A 19,581-nucleotide genomic window follows, 5' to 3' on the forward strand; every position below is an offset into this window, starting at 1 on the left:
CAGATGCCTACAGAGCGCCGTCACCATACTGTCTCGTTCACTGCTCAGCCCTCGGCACCTGGCACGCTACCCTCACGCAGGTACCTAGCAGCCATTTGCTGAGTGGTCAAGTACCCACAGCTCTGCCAGAAGTGTCACGGGTTCAAAGATTCAGAAGCCCTGGCCTCGAGGGACTCACAGCCCCGAGTGAACAGGAGGCAAGCGTCCGGGAGACCACGGGAGGGGTGGATAATGACAGCAAGCTTTTACCGAGCACTCGCTGTCCACGCCGTGGCAACCGGGTATTTGGTGGCTATTAACTCATTTGATGCTGGTAGCAGCCTCCAGGATGCCGCTGTGACTGGTTCACAGGGGAGGGAGCAGGCGAGCTCAGAGGCTGGTTCAAGACCACACAAGCACGGGCCCAGCCTGCATGGGGACCGTATCTGTCTGGAACCTCCCAGGCTTGTCATGTTGCTCCCCACAAAGTGTCTCCCAGTTCAGGCAAACAGTTTATTGACATGGGTTGAAAAAGATATCCCCAGGCTTGCCCAGGAGGTCCTGATCTGGTGGGTCTAGATACCCCTGGGTCTTTAGAGGTCCCGGGATTCCGGTGTGCAGCCTGAGCAAGAACCACCCGTCTAAACCAACCCATGCCTGAGAGCATCACTTGGCTAGCAGCTGGTAAGCAGCTGTGCCCTCAGAGGATGGACGAAGGCCGAAGCTGCCCATGTGTGCCGCAGAGGTCCCTGCAAGGACGCATTCTGGCCTGGCAGGTGTGCTGAGGAGCAGCTTTGAAGAACTGGCAGAGGAGGACGAGCAGGGTGCGATTTGGGGCCTTTCCTGCTCTGTGCCTCAGGCCAGTTTGCTTCAGGAGATGTCAACCACAGTTGGATCCCTTCCTCAGCAAGCACCCAGTCGGGAGAAGAGGCACGTGTGTGAGGACGATTCGGAGTTCGCTGAGCAGCTCAGTGGGAACCAGGAGGGCAAGCTGAGTCCCCCTGGGTCCCCGGCTCCTCGGGAGCTGGGAAGACAGTTCTGAGCCACGCTTGGAAAGCTGAAAAGGGCGGGCCTGGAGCGAGAACGGGAAGAGGAGGCAGGTAGAGTGCCGTGGACTGGTTGGCCGGTGTTGCGGGAATAGACAGGGTGGGACATGAAGTCTTCTGGAGCAGTGTGCTGAAGGCAGGCAAGCGTCGTGAGGGGGGAGATCTCGGCTGTGATTAGGAGAAGCCTGAGGCCGCCAGCAGGCATGCCCTAGCTGTGGGCTACCTCACCTCCGCTCCAGGCCTGGTGAGCACTTGGAGGGAGACAAGGGAAGAGCCTGGTCTACCAGGAGCCAAGCCCCAGCAGATGGAGACAGACGCCACTGAGATGGCTCACACAGGGACTCTGGGAGGAGCCTCCAGGTTTCTGGGCTGGACCCAGAAGTGTTCCTTATTCAGAACCCCTGGGGTTCTGCTGCTCCTCAGAACTCGGTGCTGTCGGGGCGTTTCCAGTTTGCACCGCCACCGCCACCGTGAACATTTAGCCTATGGTTAGTGGGACCGAAGAGCTGTCTTTGAAATGAAATGAAGAAGGCCACACGTGGCTCGTGGCTCCTGCCGCAGTGGACAGAACAGACCTAGACCCCAGTGGGCAACCCTCGGCTTCGTTCAGCTCAGGCTTCCGGCGATAGACGCCTCGGTCATCCACATACTTCATCAGGCAGTTCACACAAATTAACCTCATCAGCTGCTCACGGCCTTCTCTGAGGAAGCACCATCACCCCCACTGTATGGGGGCTTCTCAGCACCGAAAATGAGAAAGAGGCCAAGTGTGGTGGCCACCCCTGCCATCCCAACACTAGGGAGGCTGGGGCAGGGGGATTATGAGTTGGAGGTCAACCTGTGCTACATGGTAAAACCTTGTCTTTTAAAGGAAAACATGAAAAAGCCTCCCTGGAGCGGGGTAGAGCTGGATCTTAACCAGGGACCATCTCCACTGTTGATGGCCTTCCTTCACGGGGCCATTTCCTGCTCCTGTGTCCACTCTATCAGTTGGACAGACTAGTTCTCCAACGGCCTCTTGCCATCCACGAGGGCACTCTAACTTGGCTTATGAAGTCCATCTCCCTGCCGCTCTCTTCCATCTTTCCACTCCATGGTGACTGGCTGGCTGGCAGGCACGTGACTGCTGAGCTTGGGTGAGGTGGGCAGTACGTGTGGACCGTCTCCTAACACTCAGAACTGTGGGGACAGCCGGTGACACACAGGGGAGCTGAGGGGTCTTGAGCAGAGCTGAACAGAGCCAGAAGATCTGGGGCAGGGTGTGGGGTGTTCACATTTCAGTTCTCAGCCCCACAGCGCCCCAGCCCTGCCCCCAATGCTTCTGGAAGCATCGGGACAGAGGACAAATGACTGCTTCTAGCTCAGGCTTCTAATTGTTGACAAACTACAGAAACTGTCCATGCTCAGTGTACTCTGCTTGTTAAAAACACAGGGCATGCCGGGCAGTGGTGGCGCACGCCTTTAATCCCAGCACTTGGGAGGCAGAGGCAGGTGGATCTTTGTGAGTTCGAGGCCAGCCTGGTCTACAAAGCAAGTTGCAGGACAGCCAGGACTGTTAACACAGAGAAAAACAAAAAACAAACAAACAAAAACCACAGACATATCCTCACCTGGATTCACTGGATCAACGGCGAGGCCTGAGAACCTGCATTGTAACAAGACCCACTTCACAGCTCGGGAGTCACACCTGCCTCACCCCCAAACCCCACTTTCACAGGCAGACTTCTGTTCATATACTCTGTATACGCTGTTTACCTTTTCTAGTTCACAGGTGGACATGGCTTCTTCCTCCTCAGACTATGACAGGGCTCTCAACCCTGGCTGCTCAGTAGAATCATCTGGAAACTTTTGAAAAATACTGATTGCCAGGCCCGAGTCCAGACTTGCTGACTGCAGTCTTTGGGGCCTTGGGCATTTTTAGGGGAGTTGGCTCTGCTGTACTGCCTGGGTTGAGGCCCTCCTCATCCCTAGTGTCTCATGGCACCTACCTGTTCCTGCTCCTGTCACTAATCACCTGTGTGGTCCTAAACGTAATGACTGCCACAGAAAACCCCTTTTCCGCTGAATGAGACCTCCTTCTCCAATCACTTCAGCTTTATGGGCGCTATAATGTTGTCTCTGACTTCCCTGAGGCTCTTTTCTATTTATTTGTTTGTTTTTCAAGACAGAGTTTCTCTGTGTAACAGCCCTGGCTGTACTGGAACTCACTTTGTAAACCAGGCTGGCCTCGAACTCACAGAGATCCACCTGCCTCTGTCTCCCCGCCCCCCAAATGCTGGGATTAAAGGTGTGTGCCCCCATGGTCCGGCCTGAAGTCCTTTCTTTTTCTCTTTCTTCTTTCTTTCTTTCTTTCTTTCTTTCTTTCTTTCTTTCTTTCTTTCCTTCCTTCCTTCCTTCCTTCCTTCCTTCCTTCCTTCCTTCCTTCTTTCTTTTTCTTCCTTCCTTCCTTCCTCCCTTCCTTTTCTTTCTCTTTTTCTTTTTTTTCTTTTTTCTTTTTTCTTTTTTTTTTTGGTTTTTCAAGACAGGGTTTCTCTGTGTCGCTCTGGCCATCCTGGAACTCACTCTGTAGACCAGGCTGGCCTTGAACTCACAAAGATTCGCCTGGCTCTGCCTCCTGAGTGCTGGGATTAAAGGCGTTCGCCACCATCGCCCTGCCGGAAGTCCTTTCTTAATCACCTTCATTTTTGCCGCTCTGGAGGGGCCTCTTCCTTTAGTGTGGCTCTGTCTGTCATGCCTATTAGAGGGAGCACTGTCATGCCTATTAGAGGGAGCACTTAGCTGGAGCAAAGAGACCCAGAACTGAGGGTGGGGTGCTGCCTGGACAGTGGAGGAGCTCAGAGAACTGCACTTGCCAAGCTTCAGATGCCAGGCCAACACCTGCCAGCTCCTGGTCCTTCTGTTGATAGCCCAGGGGCCAAAGAAACTCTTCCTGGATGGAACTCTGTTCCTCTAAAGCTTCTTGGTGCCATGGTGAACAAGTAGGAGCAAGCTTGATATTTTGTCTGGGTTTTTTGAGACGTTCGAGTGCTGGAATCACAGGTGTGCACAGCTATATCACAGGTGTGCACAGCTGTACCCAAGTGCTGGGATCACAGGTGTCCACAGCTGTACCCAAGTGCCGGGATCACAGGTGTGCACATCTGGATCACAGGTATGTACGGCTGTACAGGGTAGGACAGGTCTGTTCTACAGTGGACTGTGAGGCAGATGAGGATCCCACATGAGCCCTGTCTCCTTTTCTTCCTTAATTACTAGTGACCAGCGGGGCAGGGTGGTACATGCCTGTAACCCCAACATTTGGGAGAGCTGGAGGCAGGAGGATCAGGCGTTGGAGGCCACCTTCAGTTCTGTAGTGAGCTCTAAGCCAGCCTGGACTACAAGTGTCCCTGTCTAAAAATACTTATCAGTGACCACTGGACATGGCCACCTTTTAGGAGGCCAGCGGCTCCCTGCCTGTCTCTCCCTCCCTCCAAGCCTGCTGCTAAGAAAGATGAACTAATGTGAGGGACATCAGGGGTGCAGTGACTCTGTCTTGAAGAGGCGACTTTGGCTTTGGGGGACACACCTCCAAAACTTAGTTGAGGCACTGGTTGAGGTTCTCATGTGTCCCCCTCTGCCCCTGCCAGATGTGGATGAATGCGTGGAAGGGACTGACCATTGCCACATTGATGCCATCTGCCAGAACACGCCGCGGTCGTACAAGTGCATCTGCAAGTCCGGCTACACGGGGGACGGAAAACACTGCAAAGGTGAGGCTGGGGGATGCCTGCGGGGAGTGGGGTGTAGCTAGAGTTTTCCTGCCTTGCCCACAGTCAGGACAAATCTTTATCACCCGCCAGTCCCACAGCTGTTCAGACCCAACCAAGCAAACACAGAGACTTATATTGCTTACAAACTGTATGGCCGTGGCAGGCTTCTTGCTAACTGTTCTTATAGCTTAAATTAATCCATTTCCATAAATCTATGCCTTGCCACGTGGCTGGTGGCTTACCAGCATTTCACATGCTGCTTGTCATGGTGGCGGCTGGCAGTGTCTCTCTTTCTCAGCCTTCTGCATCTCCGAATTCTCCTCTCTCCTTGTCCCACCTACTTTCTGCCTGGCCACTGGCCAATCAGTATTTTATTTATTGACCAATCAGAGCAATTTGACATACAGACCATCCTACAGCAGTGGGGGCCAACGCTGGTGCCCAGGGGCTGCAGCACAGTTCGCAAAGGCCTGCAGCCCCCACGGGCCAGGGCGGGCAGCTGCATCTCCCCAGCGAGCACAGTGTCCCGGTGTGCTTCAGACACTGCACAGACCGGCTGGAGTGCTGGTGGGACACCCCAGAGCCCCGTAGTCCCGTAGCTGTCTGGAGTGGGCACACCGCAGTCACAAAACGAAGGCCCGAAGATCCCTGCAGCAGAAGCCTCTCTTTGTATCCTTCAAATCAGGCTCAGAGGATGGGACCGGTGTGCCCCAGTGGGAATCCACCCACAAACAAGCATCTCTTCTGCCATAATTGAAACACTGCAAAGTAGCCTAGGAATAGCGTTCTCGGTGTGTGACCCTGAGTACCACTGAGGCTTCTGTGGACAGCGTACATGTTACTTCTTGTTGGCAGAGTAAACTGAGAACTACAGTTACCCCCAGGACCTGAGGGGTGTTGGTTCAAGGATGACACCCCTTCCCAGCAATACCACAATTGAAAATGTTCAAATTCTCTATCTAAAACGGCATAATTGAAACAGTAAAAGTGAGACGGCGTAGCTGTTTGTACATGCTCCTCAGCCCCCTCAGGGTCCTCTCTCTCTCTGCACAGACGTGGATGAGTGTGAACGGGAGGACAATGCAGGCTGTGTACACGACTGTGTCAACATCCCTGGCAATTACCGATGTACCTGCTATGATGGATTCCACCTGGCCCATGACGGACACAACTGTCTGGGTGAGCAGGGAAGACAAGGGGGTCAAAAAGAGCTGAATTCTCGAGAGAGCAGGGGCCGCCTCCACTCTGAGGTGCTGCCGCTGGCCCAAAAGCATTAGAGAAGGCGCCGCTCTCGGGCGAGGGCCAGGGGGTGAGAATGGTGGGCTGAGCTCCCTGCATGGGGAGGGCGAGGTAGCTCCAGACAAGCCCTGGTTCTTCAGAACCTATGGGGCCTTGAGCAAGTGAACTGGCCTCTGGGGACCTTCGACTCCTCATCCCCGAAGTGTTAGTACCCTTCTTTGGGGCCCGCTGTGGGAGGGGGTGTGGCTCGTCACAGCCACAGAGCAGGTGCTAAGAGGACAGGAGCACTGTTGTGAGAGGGGTGAGAGCTGGTGGTTCCCCTCTGGGCCCTGCGGCCCCTGCTCCTCGGGGCCCCTGCCTTTGTCCCCACCCTTCCTGTATTTAGTGTCCCCCACTCCAGTTCTGAGCCTCCCTCTGCCTGACGTCCCTTGTCCCAGGAGCTCTATTACGGATGGAATCCCCGGGCCACAGTCAGTTCAGTCTGTCATTTTTGAGAGTCACTCAGACCAAGTGAGATTGCCCCCTAAGTAGACAATCTGGTGTACAACAAGACTTGAGATTTGAAATTCTCTCCGCTTTCTCTTTGGTTCTGTGAGAAGAGGGCATCAGCAAAGAGGGAGCCGTGATGGCCAGGTGACTTGTCAGAGGCCCCATGCCTAGGAGCCCCTTACTGCAGAGATGCATGTGACCCTCACTGCCACCTTCTACCCAGGCAGGCCTTCCGGTAGCTGGCTCCCCATCCCCCCACTACTGTGGAAGGGCTTTCTCTACCCTGTCACCCAAGGGACTCTTTAGGGACAGGACTGAAGCACTGGGTACAGGGGAGGGAGGGGTGCCCATGGGACTGAACGTCAGCTCCAGTTCTGTGGCCTTTCCACTGGGTCTTTCTAACACCAATTCTCACCAAGAACTAACCATAGAGACGAGAGAGAGAGAGAGAGAGAGAGAGAGAGAGAGAGAGAGAGAGAGAGAGAGAGAGAGGGAGAGAGAGAGAGAGAGAGAGAAGGTACTGAGAGGGCCAGAGTTACAAGAGTCTGTTTAAGGTGCAGATTCAAAGCCTCAACAAGCCCTTTAACTCCTAGGGAACCCTTGAGAACACTGTTCATGTTGTGGGCCTCAGTTTCCCCAGGGAGCAGTAGAGGGAGGGAGGGCAGTAGCAGCACAAAGATAGAGTCAAGATACAGAAGTGAGCTCCTGGGGTGAGCGTGGCTGCAGGGGTGGTGACTTGGGGGCACCTATTGTTCCTGCTCTACCGTCCAGGGTGTGGCCTGGCCACCTTCTCCACCCTTCCATACCACACTGCCAAGCTTTGTTTTGTTAAACCAAAATAGGAGAAGATCTGGGGACCGTGGCAATGAGCCCGGGCGGGGGCGGGGGGGGGGGGGGGGTTGTGGCCTGTCCACAGAAATGGTCCTTGCCTCACGAGGACTTGTGACTCAGCTGCCGTCCCTACCATCTTCAGCACCACAGCCATGGTGCTCTCTGAGGCCAGAGCCGTTCCCGGGTTCCCTGATCTCCTGGCTGCTCATCACAGCTGGCCGTCACGCCTGGGACGCCATTGCCGCCAGTGTGACTAGTCTCCATCCTTTTACCAATGCCCCCCTCACTCGGGTTCCTCTCCTGACCTCTGCACTCGGGCCCAGGGCCTTTATTTATTGAGAGGTTGTGTGTGGGGGCATCTATATTCTGTGTACCACACGCCTGAGGGGCCTTTGGAGGCCAGAAGAGGACACTGGGTGCCCTGGAACTGGAGTTACAGGCAGTTAGCCGCCAAGTGGGCACTGGGAATAGAACTCAGGTCTTCCGGAAGAGCAGTCAGTGCTCCAGGTTTGAGGGGTCAAACCCAGTCTCTCCAGTGTGGGGGAGGGGTCCAGTCCTCACCTAGGCTGGCCAGGCTTGGATGCTCCCCACCCTCCCTGAGCTCCCCTACATGCCTCTTCACAAGTGATGGGGATGCTTGTGGGGGGGGCTGGGTTCTCAAGTCTGCCCGCCCTCTCGGGTGCTGCCGCCCCAGCCCCGCCCGCAATCTCCTGTCTCGCACAGATGTGGATGAGTGTGCTGAAGGGAACGGCGGCTGCCAGCAGAGCTGTGTCAACATGATGGGCAGCTATGAATGCCACTGCCGAGAAGGCTTCTTCCTCAGCGACAACCAGCACACCTGTATCCAGCGGCCGGAAGGTCAGCCCGTGGCCTGGGAGGCTCCCAGGCTTCTCCGCCCCTGTCCCCCGACACTCCGCGTCTCTCACCCTAGATTCCTCTCTGTTCCTCAACTTAGTCACAGCCCAAGGGCTCCTCCACCGTAGTAGAGAAAAACTCTAGGGGATAAGTCTGGGATCGGGTCCCTATGGAACGGAGGTCGCTTTGGGGCGTTCTCTGGTCCCGCTGTGATGTGCATTCTTGTTGGTGAGCATTTGTCTGTAAGCTGCCTCTTCTCGGGGACAGCCTCAGCACCGCCCCCTTCCATGCGGAGTAGCTGCCTGCTCTCTCCTTCACTGGAATGGACACCCTGAGGGCAATAGCCACGTCCACTCTGCCTTTGTATCACACCCCCTAGTGGGCTGCCCTGCCTGTGCTAGGAACTTAAGAAAATGTGTGGCACAGCCAGGCGGTGGTGGCGCACCCCTTTAACCCCAGCACTCGGGAGGCAGAGGCAGGCGGATCTCTGTGAGTTCGAGGCCAGCCTGGTCTAAAGAGTGAGTTCCAGGACAGCCAGGGCTGTTACACAGAGAAACCCTATCTCCCGCTCCCTTCAAAAAAAAGTGGCACAGAAATTATCTGTGCTGATTATTTCCCACTTTTTCCGTCTGATTGCTCTCTAGCTTCAGGTTTCTAGTCTCAGTGTAAGCTTTTTGAGCAAAAGGTCCTGGTTTAGATTGTTCTGGGTCCTTCCTAAATTCTCAGCATCTCTCTGATGCTCCTTAGCCCCAACTGGTCCCACCCCTCTGAGGCCTCCATGTGCAGATGGAGTACCACCCTCTCTCTCCTCTTCCCTTTTTAGAAGGAATGAACTGCATGAACAAGAACCATGGCTGTGCCCACATTTGCCGGGAGACTCCCAAGGGGGGCATTGCCTGTGAATGCCGCCCTGGCTTCGAGCTCACCAAGAACCAACGAGACTGTAAACGTGAGACACGAGGGCAGGGGAGCGGGGGACAGGAGGGTGTGGGACCTCAGCGGCCCGAGAACAGGGATGGGAGGAAGAACGGGGAGGCAGGGAGGCACACGGCGGCGGCGAGGCAAGGGTGCCTTCGCAGGCTGACGGGTCCCCTCCCTCTCTGCAGTGACCTGTAACTACGGTAACGGTGGCTGCCAGCACACGTGCGACGACACAGAGCAGGGTCCCCGGTGCGGCTGCCACGTCAAGTTTGTGCTCCATACTGACGGGAAGACGTGCATCGGTGGGTGAAGCCAGGGAGCGATGCCAGCCACCTGGGAGGTGGGGGCAGGGCAGGGGCTGGGAGCTGCAGGGGCAGCAGACCCAGGGGGCCGGGCGTAGTGACTGCTGAGAGAATGAAGACCCCTGTGGTGGCAGGTCTAGTGAGGGACAGCTCTGAGAGACTAAAAGGCACACTTGACTGTCTGCCCTCCCCAGGAGTCTCGCCCTCCTCTTGCATTGCCAAATTAGGAACCATTAGCAGAAGTGCTGGTCAACAAGGCGGTAGGGATGACGGGAGGGACTCCAGGGTGGTCAGCTGAGCAGCTGACCCAGGTCCTGGTTGACTAGTGTCATGAGATGCGGACTGCCGCAGCCCGGTGTCCCCACTGCGGTAGAGACCAGGACACACTGCTTGTCCCTAGAGCAGTTAGCCGTGGGCTGACAATAGGGTGGCTCCAGGCACGGCTTCCTCTTTACCCCTGCAAATCCCCTTCCTGCCCCTCACCTGATGCCCCCAGGCCCACCTCCCACTCAGCGTCCAGTGGAACTGGCTCCCCACTGTGCCTGCGGCTGCCACACCCCTCAGCTGCTACAGCCTTCCATCCCTCTGCCTGAAACCCTTCTGAATTCCTAGGCCTGACCGGGTCTCCAGATACCCTGAATGAGCTAATTCCTTCAAGTTCCCTTTCAAATTCCCTGTTGCTCTTTCTTCAGTGGCGAGATGACTGGACAGTGTATCCCCTTAGAGAGGTGGAATGAGAGGAAGGACTTTGGCTGGGGGTGAGGCAGGTCTCCAGCCAGGCACAGATAGGTACTTGCTCTGTGGGCACGGGTGTTTATGGAGATATGCCCATCTGGTGGGCCACAGCAGGCCGGGGAAGGAAAGGCGAGCACCGTGGCTCTGTGAAGCCCTGTCCTCTTCACTTCAGCCACAGGGCAGGGGAGCAGATGGGCTCGCACAGGGCTCCCAGCGCCTGCTCCAGATGTTGATGGAAAGGCCTGCTGTAGCGGAATGCTCTCCTGTCCTGCTGGCGCTCTAACTCTTCAAAGACCCAAAACGGGTTCAGGCCTTCCTCTTGCTCTCTCTGGCTGGGTTGTTCCAGCTCCTTTCCTATTCTCCTGATAGGGCTAATCATCTGCTTCGCAAACCTCCCACCACCCTTTGGACACCCCCCCCCCAGATCCTTCTAGAAGAAACTGCATGTGGTCCCTAGGGAGAAGAGACAGAGGCCCACTGGGGAAGAGGCAGGGCTCCCTCTGGGGTTTGTGTTCTGATGCTCTCTCAAACATGGCTGCTCGTTGAAAATGTCCTTATCCAGCTTGACGTCTCTAACCCAAGACCCAGAGCACCCACTGGGCAGCAGCGGCAGCGGCATCCAGGCAGGACAGAGCAAATGTCCTGTGCCTTCTCCATCCCTCTCCCTCTGCTCTGAGGGAGACGAGCTCACTTGCCGTGGCGGGAGGAAATGTCACTGGGCTACCTGGGCACTCAGACTGGAGAGACGGGGACTTTAGTGTGGTTAAAACAGAAGGGATTTGGGAGGTGGCTGAACGCAAGGCTTGACGTCTCCTGCCAGCTTTGCCTCTGACGTGCTGCGGGGCGCTGGACCCACAGCTGCTCTCTGAGACCCAGTCTCTGTTTTATAGTCACTTGGTGGGGGCCCGATTTCTCCGAGGGTGCCAGGCAGGGCGAGGCTGAGGAACGAGGCTGATCTGGGGGCCCGGGGATCACCGTACAGGACTAGTGGTTTGGCCCTTCGGGGCGGAGGGTACAGGTGGGCTGCGGTGGCGCCCGCCCCCGTCTGAACAGCTTCTTCACAATGTCAAACAGGGGAGAGGCGGCTAGAGCAGCGCGTGCCCACCCAGGCCGTTTCTAACGGTAAATATGTCTGCTCTCCGCCCGCTCGCTCGCTCGCACTGGCTTGCAGGGAAGGACTAACCCGCCGGGGCTCCCACTAACCCGCATGCCCAGCAGGGCTCCCCTGGCAATGCAGGCACAAGACCCATCAGGGGTCAGGGAACCTGAGTCCCTTACCACCTGCTAACACCCCACCCCCTCCCCAGCCGTCAGCACCCCTCTGCCACTGCATCTAAAGCCTCTGCCACCATTCCCACTGTGCCACCGAGATAAGGCGCATCAGAGTTGGGTGCCTGTCCCCTGTGGGTCATCCTTCTTGGGTTCCTGCTAGTACATCACCCAACGACAGCTGCTGATCTCTGCCTGACATTGGGTTCAGCAGCCCTGAGTTCGGATCCTGGCTCTGCCAGTCTCGAGTGAGCCCCGTCTGCTCTGGCGCTCAGCCCACTCGTCTGCAGGAGGAGGGAGTGATTAGGACAGCATGTAGCATGTGGTCAGGGCCCCACACAGGCTATGCCCTCCTGACACCCTCCCTGCTCTGAGCAACTGTCCACTTCCTGGTGCAGCCTGGGGTGGGCACTGTGCCAGTTCTGTGCCCATCCTGGGTCCTCCCGAGGATCTACACACAGACAGGATCTTGTCCAGGCCTTGGTGGCTCTCTTTCCACACTTCAAGTCCTTCTAGGGGGTGGGGGGAACAGTACTTGAGCTCCTTGTGGTCTGGGGGAACCTCGGGGAGACCACAGTGAGAGGAGAACCCACTGCGGCTGCTTCCAGACCAGGCATGCCAGGGACTGGCGGGCAGAGGTGGGCTTCTTTTAGAGCCCCGGTACACTGCCCTCAGTGGTGACAAGGGCGGACCTGACATCCTGATTCTGAGAAGAGCTCTCCTCTCTTGCCCCATGGGGACCTTGGGGTGCTAATGGGAGGATGCTTGGTGCCTCCAGGACAGGCCACATCCCTCCAGGTTCCCATGTCAGGTTCTGGGCTCCTGGGGCTGGCGGCTCTCCCTCGGACCCCCTCCCCAAAGCAGCTGTTGACATCTGTTTTCCTCCTGCTCTGGCAGACAAGGAGGGCTCTGAACTCTGCTGTGACCTTCCACCTTCCCTCTGGATTCCCCCCCTCTCTAGCCAACTCTTACACATTATCTCACCAGCAAAATGAAAGAACCAGACAGCCAGCTTATGTCCAGTGGACGTGAGGGTTTGGGGAGGAGTTGAAGGTGGATGACCCGGCTTGGCTCTCTCCTCCGAGGCAGGCAGGGGTCAGGCCTGCAGTGTCAGGGAAGGATAGATCAATGGGCAGCCCTCCGTGTCTTGAGACACTCTTCCCACCAAGCCTATTAGGAGACTGTCCGCCGTGAGCCCCCCACCCCCTAGATGGGAGGAAACTGGTCTGTCCCTTCCGTTCCCTGGCGGGCAGAACACCCCCCCCCCCCCGCCTCGCTTTCATCTCTCCTGCTTCCCCACCCCCACCCCCCAGCACATTCCCGCCTGACAGCTCCGGCTTGTACCTGCCTCACCGCTGTCCACCTTGTTTCAATCAAGTAGGGGGCAGGGATGTGGAGCGCTTGGCTGCACTTGTGAGGGCTGGGCCCTGGGAGGAAGGGGAGGCTGGAGCCCAGGGCTTCTGCTCAACCCCAGCGCGGTGGCGGGGCGGGCGGGCGAGGCCTGCCCTCAGGCCCTGCTACCTGAGTGGCGTTCTTCTAGGCCATAACCCCGGCACTACCCACGCCCCCCTCACAGAGACCTGTGCCGTCAACAACGGAGGCTGCGACAGTAAGTGCCACGACGCGGCGACCGGCGTGCACTGCAGCTGCCCCGTGGGCTTCATGCTGCAGCCAGACCGGAAGACCTGCAAAGGTGAGGAGGCCTGCGCACAGGCACATGGCGACCTCCGCCAGAGGAAGGGGTGGGGACGGAGGTGAGAGAGCTCCTACCCGGCCACACCGCCTCAACTCCCCTTACAAAGAAGCCCGGACAGAGCTAAGGGCACTGGGTCCAGCTGGTACTGTGCTGCCTCCTGGGCCTCTGCTCCCCTGGGACTCTCACCCTGTCCCTGCACTGGGGAGAATGGACATGGCCATCCCTGAGCTAGCAGGACATCTGAGCTGACTGTGCCTGAGGTCACGGGGGCTTTTTAACCTTCTGGACCTGCCTTCCTCAGGTCTCCCCAGCGGCTCTGGAAGGGTATGTCCCTTAGGAAAGCTGTACTAGGGAGCGTTAGAAGCACCTACATGAGAGCCTGGCTGCTGCGGGGTCAGAGCCCGGCTCCGTCTGCTCCAGGGCCTGGGCCGCTTCCTCCAGGCTGCCGTGGCCGGCGCCCTCCATTGCACCCCGCTCACAGATGTGCTGGGGATGAACTGTATACAATCTAGCGTGTATACAGTCTGCGTGGGGAACCTTTCGGGCTAGCGTCACTGTGGTTTGAGTTCCCAGCCCAGCCATTGTACGTCCCCTCCTTCCAGTTAGCTGCCATTTGTGGACCCCGAGGGAGAAGGGGGGAGGGCAGCCATTTTGAAAATGATGACTCATCATGTCTGTGTCCCCTGGTCAGGGGAAGGGGGGACAGGGAGGTAGTGCGGGCGGGCGCCCTCTTTGTGTCTTTTGGCCCAACAGCTGCAGGAGGGGGAGGGCCAGGGCACCAGGTCAGCTGCCGCAGTTGAGAGGTTTCCTGCTGGGAAGGACTGTTGACAGGTAGACTAAGAGTGGAGTCCCTGCCCCCTCCCTCCAGGAGTGGTGAGTAGCCTGGGTCCTGTCTGCCACCAGCTAGGGGAACTTGACCTCAGGAAGGAAGCTGTTCACCCGCCCCTCTCCCTCCAGTACCAAAAGCTGCCAGGCTCTGAGTTTCTCCAGACCGCTGCAGTCCAGTCCCCTGCCTGGCCCCCGCTCCTCATCGCAGCCTTTCTCTCTTGGAAGTCCCTTCTGGGGTTCCTCTTCCCTGAAGGCTGCCCCTTGCCAGCAAGTCCCTTAGGCTCTCCTTATAACCAGCCCCCCCCCCCCCCCCCCAGCGTTCCTGCCCCGACCTTTGTGACCGGAGTCAGGCATCCGAAGGAGCCCTGCCTACAGTCTTGGGAAGGGCTACCAGCTGCAGAGTAAGGGATGTGGACCAGCCTGGAGTTCAGATGGCCTCCTGGCCCCCTAACGGTCCCCAGACGGTTGTTCTCTGCTGGTCTAGGTGGTTCCTAGACTCAGCCCCAGGAGAAAGGGTGCTGTAGGGGCCAGATGTCCTGACAGGGAAGACATGGGGCCTGGCGGTGGCAGCCAGGTTAGAAGGGGCCCTCCAGGCCCCTCCCCGATTCCCTTGTCTCCGGTTTGCTCCTAGCCTTCAGTACTGTCCTCTGTTCTCTTCTGTCCGCTCCCCAGACATAGACGAGTGCCGCTTGAGCAATGGGGGCTGCGACCACATCTGCCGCAACACGGTGGGCAGCTTTGAATGCAGCTGCAAGAAGGGCTACAAACTTCTCATCAATGAAAGGAGCTGCCAGGGTAAGCAGGTTGGGGGGTCTTCTGGAGAGGCTCTTCGGTGTGAGAGCTTCAGGGATGCTGGAGTCTAAACAACTCCGTGGACATGGGTGCATCTGTACCGGCAGTGTGAGCCACAGGCAGCCAGTGGGACTCTTCCCTCCTCCAAGACCACAGCTCCATGCTAGAGCACACAGCGTGGCAGGGGGTGAGAGAGTTTGCACCACAATCCAGGTCCTTCCAGATGTGGTCTGCTGCAGCTAGGCCATGACCCACACGTTCCAGACCCTGACCAACTCCAGGCAAGGGCCACAGGGTGTTGGTCCTGCTCAGTCACAGACCTGGAGGCAGTCCGGGGTCTCCTTCAACGCCAAAGTCCTGCACCCGAGCACGGGCCAGACAGACTCAGGGTCTTAAACCCTTGCTCTTCCAGACATAGACGAGTGCTCCTTTGATCGAACCTGTGACCACATGTGTGTCAACACGCCAGGAAGCTTCCAGTGTCTCTGCCATCGTGGCTACCTGCTGTATGGTGTCACTCACTGCGGGGGTAAGCCAGCAAGCTCCCCAGCCGCCTCAGTCCTCAGCTCCCTGCCCCCCAGTGTCGGGTGCCCCCGTGCTGGTTTGTGGCGATAAGAAACCCCTGGATACATGTCATGCCTGCATCCAACATGACAAAAAAGAAGAAAGCTTCGCCAGGCCAGCTGGCAGACTGGGCACCAGGGAACAGCACCCCGCCAGCAGGATGTTTATTTTAGGGTTTCATGAACTCTAGGCCGTAGCCAGCGGTGACCCTGACCTCCTGATCCTCTTGCCTCCACCTGCAAGGGTTGAGACCGCAGGCGGTCCCCCACCGTGCCCAGGCTCTGCTCCTGAATTCTACCCTCCATCCCCATCACTGTCCCCAGAGACCCACCCTCAGGCTCTAGCCAGTGAGAGGGCGAGAGCGGAAGGCACTGAACTGCTGCTCAAGTTGGCACCCGCTCAACAGTGTCTTTGACTAGGGATAGAGAGAAGAGGAAGACGTTTGAGCTCTCCACAGGCCAGAGAACCCTTCAGTGTCTTTGTGAGAATATTTAACATGAGCTCTCCCTACCTGACAGATCTGTAAATACACACGGGATCTCGATAAGGTATTCCCTCACCTTGCATAGCTCAGTGTGTCTAGACACTTACCAAAGGGCCTCACTTGCGGCCCAGTCCTGGCTCCTCCTCCACCACCGCCACCGCCAGTCTGTCTCCCTGCTCCTCCCACAGATGTGGACGAATGCAGCATCAATAAGGGAGGCTGCCGCTTTGGCTGCATCAACACCCCTGGCAGCTATCAGTGTACCTGCCCCGCGGGCCAGGGCCGCCTTCACTGGAACGGAAAGGATTGCACAGGTGTGTGGTGCCCTCTGCTGGCCGGACCTGGCAATGCTGTTTCAGGGGAAGGTTGGGGTCTGGTGGGAAGATGTGAGGGGGAGAAGGGGGAGGAATGTAGCCAGCTGGGCTAGGCATGCCATTTCTGTAAGATGTGCCCAGTGTCCTTGGGCACATCTGTAGTTCTGCACATAGATAATCTCCTTTTCCGAATTAACCATCTGAGGGAGAAGGTGGGCGAGGCCTGTCCCACATCCTCAGGCCTTGGTTCCCTTCCTAGAGCCGGTGAAGTGTCAGGGCAGTCCTGGGGCCTCCAAAGCCATGCTTAGCTGCAATCGGTCTGGCAAGAAGGACACCTGTGCCCTGACCTGCCCCTCCAGGGCCCGGTTTTTGCCAGGTATGTGGGAAGAGGGGCTTGGAGAGCTTGGGGGAGGAGCTGGCTGTTGAGCGGGGCCCCTCTGCCCCCCTGGGGTTCTTGCGACCACTGGGGGTTGGGAGGCGGCGGGTCAGAGTTGTGATCGGTCCCTTCTCTCAGAGTCCGAGAATGGGTTCACCGTGAGCTGTGGTACCCCCAGCCCCAAAGCTGCTGCAGCCCGAGTCAGCCACCCTGGGAACAGCACCACCTCCAACTACTGCCACGGTGAGCACAAAGCCCTCCCCCTCCCCCTCCCTGAACAGCACAGCTCTCTCTCACTCATCCCCCGGCCTCACGTGTCACTTGGTGACCCTCTACCTTGGCCTCCTATGCGGACGCCCTCAGCTCTCCCACCCTGCTCTCCCGCTGACCCTCACTGCCCAGCTTTGCCCCCTCCCGCTGCAGCCTCACCCCAGCCCCAGGCTGTGCTGAGCCCTTCTCCCCCTGCAGAGGCTGCCGCGCTGTCAGTTAAGCAGCGGGCCTCCTTCAAGGTCAAGGACGCCAAATGCCGTTTGCATCTGCGGAACAGAGGCCGAGCGGAGGAAGCCAGCAGAGCCCCGGGGCCAGGTCTGGACCGCACTCCCATGGGGCCCACCCAACTCTCCCGTGCCCCTCAGCCCGTTTGGTCCTGTCCAGCGAGTCACCTGCACCCTCAACTCTGGACAGAAACGGGGGTGGGGGAAGCCATTGTAGACTAGGGCCCTTCCACTGGGTAGAGAGGAGACGAGAAGGTTGCAGGCAGAGGTGGGCTCAGGGCTGCCTGGGCTCAACGGGGAAGTGAGAGCCAGGACGGAGAACTCTGTCTATAGCGGGAGCCCCCGAGGTTGGAGTTGACAAGGCCTCTGTTTCTAGGTGGTGCCCCTTGCTCCGATTGCCAAGTCACCTTCATCCACCTTAAGTGTGACTCTTCTCGCAAGGGCAAGGGCCGACGGGCACGGACCCCCGGCAAGGAGGTTACCCGGCTCACCCTGGAATTGGAGGCTGAGGTCAGGGCGGAAGAAACAACAGGTGGGCCTATGACGCTGTCGGGTGGAGGGCCAAAGAGGAAGGCAAGCCTGGGTCCAGGAGACAGCTAGCGAGCTAGCGCCTGGACCGCCTCTCTCCCGTGCATCCGCCTCCTGCCACTGCTCCCTGCCTTCCGCTCTGACCACTCTCTCATCCTTTCTTACTCCTACAACCGTCCATTCCCAGCCAGCTGCGGGCTGCCTTGCCTCCGACAGAGGATGGAGCGAAGACTGAAAGGGTCCCTGAAGATGCTCAGGAAGTCCATCAACCAGGACAGGTTCCTGCTGCGGCTGGCAGGCCTGGACTATGAGCTGGCCCACAAGCCAGGCCAGGGAGCCGGGGACCGAGCAGAGCCGGCGGAGGTCTGCAGGCCCGGGCAGCACCGGGCGGGCACCAAGTGTGGTAAGAGAGCTGGATGGGAAGCCAAGGGTGTGGGGAGCGGGGGAGGCCTAACGGCCCTGGCTCAGAGCGGAGCCGGACCCTTTGCCTCAGGTGCCGATCTCAAACGGGGAGGCAGTGAGGACCCTCTTGACCACTGTCCTCCCTTCCCTGGTCCCAGGCTGACGTCTAGGACACCGGGCAGGGCCAGCAGCCCTCCCGCACACAGACTTGACCTCCCCACCTCTCTAAGCACGATTCTGTTAGCTCCCTGACAGACGTCCCCCATATCTGGAGGAGTGGGAAGGGGAGTCTTAGGCCTGGGTGGTGGGAGATGGGGGGTGGCTAGCGCGGCCGACTCTCCCTCAGTCAGCTGCCCGCAGGGAACGTATTACCACGGCCAGACGGAGCAGTGTGTGCCATGCCCAGCGGGCACCTTCCAGGAGAGGGAAGGGCAGCTCTCCTGCGACCTCTGCCCTGGGAGTGATGCCCATGGGCCTCTTGGAGCCACCAACGTCACCACGTGTGCAGGTGCCAGGGGAGCAAACGCCACAGACTGGGCTAGGGTGGGCCCTGGGACGGCCGTGGGCATGGGATTTTCCAAAGGGCAGGCCCAGGCTCCAGGCCGCTCTCCATTTGATGTCCTGTTCGTATGCCTCTGTTCCCTGAGACTGGGGTGACCCCGTGGAGTGAGAGAGGAACCACCCCATCAGAGTTGGGCCCTTGCTTCACTGCAGGTCAGTGCCCACCTGGCCAACATTCAGTAGACGGGTTCAAGCCCTGCCAGCCATGCCCACGGGGCACCTATCAGCCCGAAGCAGGACGAACCCTGTGCTTCCCCTGTGGTGGAGGCCTCACTACCAAGCATGAGGGGGCAATCTCCTTCCAGGACTGTGACACCAAAGGTGAGGAGGTTCCTTACTCCACCAGGGCCTCCCTGGCATCCGAAACTTTCCAAGTCCCTTGCAAAGCAGACCTGAGTGTGTTAGCCTACCATATTCCCTGGAAAGCAAAGCCCCAGGTGCCCAACCAAACCAACCCGGGAATACAGAGTAACCAGTAACCCACTGTCAGACTGCCGGCCCCCTCACCCGCAAGTGAGCTCCCCCACCAGTCTGGCACTGCCCAGTGCCTGCAGGAGGAGCCTGGCGCTGCAGCCAGCCACTCGGCAAAGGCTTCTCCCTGGCCTTAAATTCTGGCCTGACTGGGAAAGGTAGGGACCCCGGAAGGAGCTTGGGAGCCGCTGATCTCCTGCTTCCCCATGACCAACGTGTCCTGCCCGTCCTCCGCCCAGATGCCCACCTCCCTACGGCCTCAGCTCATGCCCCCTTCCCCCCTGCTGCAGTCCAGTGCTCCCCGGGCCACTACTACAACACCAGCACCCACCGCTGCATCCGCTGTGCCATGGGCTCCTACCAGCCACACTTCCGTCAGAACTTCTGCACCCGCTGCCCTGGAAACACAAGCACCGACTTTGACGGCTCTACCAGTGTGGCCCAGTGCAAGAGTACGCGGCAGGCCAGCCTGTGGGAAGTGGAGAGAGATCTCGGAGCCGTGGGCGTGGGATAAGGGGTGGGGGGTGAACCAGCAGCAAGTCCAACCTCCGCATGGTCCCAGTCCCCTCAGTCTCCAGGCCAGCCCGAGGGCTAAGCCTGGAGCATCCTTTCAGGCATGAAAGGGCAGGAAGGAGGGTGGACCCAGAACTTGAAGA

General features: G+C 58.4%; 1 protein-coding gene across 1 annotated transcript in view; it reads left to right on the forward strand.

Annotated features, from left to right (window-relative positions):
• Window positions 1-19,581, forward strand: part of Scube3 (signal peptide, CUB domain and EGF like domain containing 3) — a 33,815-nt gene that overhangs the window by 6,492 nt on the left and 7,742 nt on the right. The window contains exons 3-20 of the mRNA XM_037199551.1: window positions 4,652-4,774; window positions 5,828-5,953; window positions 8,057-8,191; window positions 9,012-9,137; window positions 9,295-9,411; window positions 11,221-11,268; window positions 12,992-13,108; window positions 14,612-14,734; window positions 15,144-15,260; window positions 15,968-16,093; window positions 16,353-16,469; window positions 16,608-16,712; window positions 16,938-17,054; window positions 17,340-17,495; window positions 17,679-17,894; window positions 18,240-18,401; window positions 18,608-18,775; window positions 19,216-19,377. Of these exons, the coding sequence (XP_037055446.1) occupies window positions 4,652-4,774; window positions 5,828-5,953; window positions 8,057-8,191; window positions 9,012-9,137; window positions 9,295-9,411; window positions 11,221-11,268; window positions 12,992-13,108; window positions 14,612-14,734; window positions 15,144-15,260; window positions 15,968-16,093; window positions 16,353-16,469; window positions 16,608-16,712; window positions 16,938-17,054; window positions 17,340-17,495; window positions 17,679-17,894; window positions 18,240-18,401; window positions 18,608-18,775; window positions 19,216-19,377 (2,361 nt within the window). The remainder of the gene's footprint in view (window positions 1-4,651; window positions 4,775-5,827; window positions 5,954-8,056; window positions 8,192-9,011; window positions 9,138-9,294; window positions 9,412-11,220; window positions 11,269-12,991; window positions 13,109-14,611; window positions 14,735-15,143; window positions 15,261-15,967; window positions 16,094-16,352; window positions 16,470-16,607; window positions 16,713-16,937; window positions 17,055-17,339; window positions 17,496-17,678; window positions 17,895-18,239; window positions 18,402-18,607; window positions 18,776-19,215; window positions 19,378-19,581) is intronic.

The sequence above is a fragment of the Peromyscus leucopus genome, chromosome 16_21 (assembly GCF_004664715.2).
Source record: "Peromyscus leucopus breed LL Stock chromosome 16_21, UCI_PerLeu_2.1, whole genome shotgun sequence".
NCBI lineage: Eukaryota > Metazoa > Chordata > Mammalia > Rodentia > Cricetidae > Peromyscus > Peromyscus leucopus.